The 4,561-nt window shown below is 41.0% G+C and overlaps 1 protein-coding gene across 1 annotated transcript; it reads left to right on the top strand.

The window, feature by feature from the left end:
• The first annotated feature begins 2,168 nt into the window (after positions 1–2,168).
• On the top strand, positions 2,169–4,561 carry LOC122648360. Its single transcript, XM_043841590.1, has 4 exons — positions 2,169–2,462; positions 3,530–3,688; positions 3,846–3,954; positions 4,159–4,561. The coding sequence occupies exons 1-4, from the start codon at positions 2,181–2,183 to the stop codon at positions 4,362–4,364; spliced, it is 756 nt and encodes a 251-aa protein (XP_043697525.1). The 5' UTR covers positions 2,169–2,180; the 3' UTR covers positions 4,365–4,561.

The following is a 4,561-nucleotide window of genomic DNA, read 5'->3' as shown; positions in this document are numbered from 1 at the left end:
GATTTGCCATTAATGGCTCTTCTAATTGAGTAGATGGAGCACTCAAGGTGTGCTCAACCAATTCAAACCCTAGGTAATAGAATTAGGGAAAGAGAGATGGAGAGAGAGAGAGAGAGAGAGAGAGAGAGAAAGAGACTCACCAAGGGTTGATGATGATAGCTTGTGCTCCACCATACTTCTCCCTTCTCCTTCCTTCTTCCTCTTCTTCTTTCTTCTTCTTCTTTCTTCTTCTCTTTCTTCTTCTTTCTTTTTCTCCTCTCCTCTCCACGATTTAGGATTGAAATGTGAGGTGAATAGTAGTTTTGGGTCTTTAATAACCCATCTAGGCATTAGGTCTTGTTTGGTTAGTCTCAAGTCCTTAGGTCCATTTGTTTAGGAGCTTGTTTGGTTAGGTATAAGCCCAAGGTCTAGTTTAAGTCATTGGGCCATTGGATATACTTGGGCCCATGGCCCATGGCCCATGTCCTAAGTTCTAGTTACAATTAGAAAGAGACTAAGCTCCTAAGCCCAAGCCCATTCTAGTTCTTATGCTTATTAATGGTCATGCATAGGCATGAATTATTCGGATAGTGACTTACTCCCAATCATCGCTAAGTGGATAAGGGCGATTCAGGTGCGGCCCCGCGGATCCCTATCATAAGGGAATTCCAAGAATATGCTTTCGTGGACGATTTTCCCCCTTTCTCTGACGGTGGATCTTTCCTCGAGGACTTCCCCTGTTTCGCGGTCGACAATCTCGTGTGATGGTTTGAGTATTATGACCCACAGTTCACGAGCGTACTCCACTCTTGGTTCTACACAAAAGGTTTAAACCAGACCGGTGGTCAGATCGTGTTTCAAACCGGGTTTTGGGCACGGATTTAACACTTGCACCCCTAACCAAGACATTAGTATCAATTGATAAAATATAAGTTCAAATCTGCGCAACTCACCTTCTTCACGGATGCGACCAAGATAAAATAAGACCTAGGAAGACGATGAAGAAAAACGGACCCCAAATATCCCAATCCCGCAAAGCTTTCCCAAGATCTTCACGAAATGGATTAGAGAACACCACGAGCTATAAATTGCAAACAATCTGAGACAAATCTCTCTTCACAGTATCCCACACAGGCTTTGCCAAGGGTAATTTGGCAAGAGGGAGAGAGAGAGAGAGAGAGAGAGAGAGAGAGAGAGAGAGAGAGAGATACCTGCAATTCATCATGGGGAAGATGAGTTACAGGTTTGTTATTCTTTGCAAGGGTAATTTTGTCATTTCACCCATGTTTTTAACACTGTTACTCATGAACTGACGGAATGGGTGTACTTGTTAACATTTGTAAATCTCAAGGGGTATGTAAAATTATTCAAAACTGGGGAATAAAATTATAATTTTGTTAAACCTCAGGGTCGTATGTATAAATTACCCAAAAAAATTGTATGAGCTTATGAAAATTTTTTTTTTTTTTTTTGAGAGAGAGAACGCTACCTATTCACGTGGCTATGTGCCCACAGGAACATGCGAAAATACCGCCCTCCTCCCCCTTATAAAATAAAAAATCATATTTATATTGATGCCTTTACATGTGCTCTCATTGACCCGCATGCTGGTACAGACACTTCATAACCAGACAACGATCTCAAAAACCAGGTTTCTTTCCACATAACGGAAAGGCAAGAGGTGGAGAAGGAGCTAAAAGGGTGGGCCTTCAACCGTTCCATACAGCTCAGCTTTTGGCAGTTGAAGCCGTTATTCAAGATGTTAGAGAGATTCCAGATTTCAGAGACACTTCGCTGGGGTTTGTTACTTTTACTTGGTTGTTTTCAGTTTGCTTGCTGGGTTGTTAGTTGGCCGGGTCAGATCTAATTGACGGTTCGGGTATAAAATTATCTTTACCTTACACAATTACCAAAACACCCTTCAGATACTTACTCCTATCCCGCTACTCGCTCCGCACTGCATACCTTAAAAGGCCAAAGAACGAAATCAGTATGGGACCCACATCCACGTCAGATCCCAGAATTTGAAAAGCTTTCTTCTTCCTCCCAACCGTGGACAACCGAATTCCATTTGCCTATTTCTCTCTCTCTCCCTCTCTCCCTCTCTCCCTTTCTCCTGTCTTCTCTGTTCTGAAACACAGATGCAGACAATGCAAGAAAGGCGAACCGAAGAGCATAAAGAGCATCAGCATGTGATCGTGATGAGACATGGCGATCGAGTGGACAACTCGGAGCCCATGTGGATCGCCACGGCAAGGCGTCCATGGGATCCTCCATTGGCTGAAAGCGGAAGGATCAGAGCCTTCTGTACAGGAAGAAAACTCAGGGAACGGCTCGATTTTCCTATCCACAGAGTGTTTGTTTCCCCTTTCCTCCGTTGTATACAGACCGCTTCCGAGGTCATCTCTGCACTTTGCGCTGTCGAAGATAACAATATCGAGATGACCAGCGAAAATGTTCCCATCGATCCCTCCAAGCTCAAGGTTTGCTGGTAGATTACTAATAGTTGTTAGTATGGATTTTAATTAGATCTCTCATTGTGGCTCCGCTGATGGGCTTTTGATCCTTTTGGAACTTTGCATTGCGTAATCGATTACATTGGGGTTAATCGTTTGGGTCTGTTAGGATTTCAAAATCGAAATTGGGGAAATTATTTTTGAGTTTTAGGATTTAAACTATGGGTTATGGGGAAAAAGTGATATTTTTCGACAATATCATGTTTGTCTGTCTCATTGAGCTCTAAATTTTGTTTAGATGATCCCTGGAATTGATATGATAACGGAAACAGAGATATTGTTTGATCCACCATCTCCTACATTGGAGCGGAGTACATCTAATATTTTCATTTTTTTCCCCAATTTATAAGTTATAATTTGATTTAGTGTCTCTAGGGTTGGTAGCGAAAAAGGAAGTAAACATCCAGCATCACATTGCAGGTTTTGCTTGGAAGTTGTAATTTCATCTGAAACTTTTTTTTATTAGACTTCTCCAACTTGAGCAACTCCCATGAAAATAGTGGTCTTTTTGTGATTATCACTACAGTTTTGAGTTTCAAGGGACCTAAGTTGGGAAAAACAGAGCTTGGCTAATGGATTTGCTTTTGCAGCCAGGCTTTTTCCTTTGATCTAACTACAAATTGTGAAAAAATGACTTCAGAAAGATGTAGAAAAGAAATCTCCCATTGAGCAGATGTTGTTGAGACAATTACAAGTCATTTGATGCATTCTGCAACCACCAGGACCTGGTTTGCCAAATTTCCTAGGTCCTCTTTGTAGAAATCGAAACCTATAACGATGCAGAAAAAAATGAAAACTCTATACAGGAATTTTACCGAAATACAATACGGCTTCTTAATGGCCCTTTGGAATCAACCCACAAATCCAATCGACAGAATACAAGACATCATGCCCCCAACACCCTTGTTATACAATGAAAAGTGTTGGTTCCAAACCTAGTTTGGATGCTTTACTGTATGGTAATGATCTTATCCATTAACTGGCATATTTTGACATGCTATGTTTTGTTTGTCAACCCTTTGATCACTGTTTAGGTCTCTTTTGAGTATGGCTTATGTGAGGTATTAAGTAGTGAAGCTATAAGTTCTGATTTGACTCCTAAAGATGGCAACTGGGATTTCGATATCTCAAAACTTGAGGAAATGCTACCAGCTGGGACTGTGGATCACTCTGCAGAACGTGTGTACCAAGAGGTAAATTCTGAAACTCAAGTCCTTCAATCTTGCTGCTTCATTTTCTTGTTTAAGGCACCCTAGCTGTGGAAATTCATCCATACAATATGTTCAAGCGACAGGGTGGTTGGTGTATAAGTGTGTTACTGACATTCAAGCTGTCCATGTGAAATTGCAGTTGCCAAAGTGGGAGGAGTCTTTGATGGATGCAAGGGCTCGATATAGACAGGTCATCCAAACACTTGCAGATAAATATCCCCATGAAAACTTGTTGTTTGTCACACATGGTATGGTTCTGGACTTTCAAATTCCTTCTTGTTTTCATATGCAAACAGATGCTACAGCTATTCAAATAACTCTTCTTTTTCAGTTTCAAACCTCTATGGATATATCTGCTTATATATATGTCAATGCATGTGTACACAAACATTTTGCCAGAACCTTCTTAGTTGTGGTCACAATCAACTGAAGCTTTTCATGTGGGAATGCAGGGGAAGGAGTTGGCATTGCAGTCTCTTCATTCATGAAGGACGTAACCGTGTATGAAGTGGAATATTGCGGATATGCACACACACGAAGAGCAATAACCTTTAAAGATGAGCAGACATTTACTTCCTGCAAATTTGAGGTATCTACAATGGGCAGTGAATCTGGTATCAGCTACTGTCCTACGAGTGCGTTGGCCATGGATGTATGATTCGACCCTATCAAGTTGACATAGGTTTCACACTCTGTCCATGGTTGCTGTTTGTAAGCTCAATTCATAAAGTAGAGTATCCTTTAGTCTTAAATATAATGGGAGATCCATGTTTCTCATGAATAATCACTCATTTTTCTGACAATTTCGGGAGTAGTAGGCTTTTCTGTATGTCCTTATTGAAAGGACTTGTTGGA

This window comes from Telopea speciosissima, chromosome 1, assembly GCF_018873765.1.
Source record: "Telopea speciosissima isolate NSW1024214 ecotype Mountain lineage chromosome 1, Tspe_v1, whole genome shotgun sequence".
NCBI classification, from domain to species: domain Eukaryota; kingdom Viridiplantae; phylum Streptophyta; class Magnoliopsida; order Proteales; family Proteaceae; genus Telopea; species Telopea speciosissima.
Note: the sequence above shows the minus strand (reverse complement) of the source record. Positions and strands in the feature narration are given on the sequence as shown.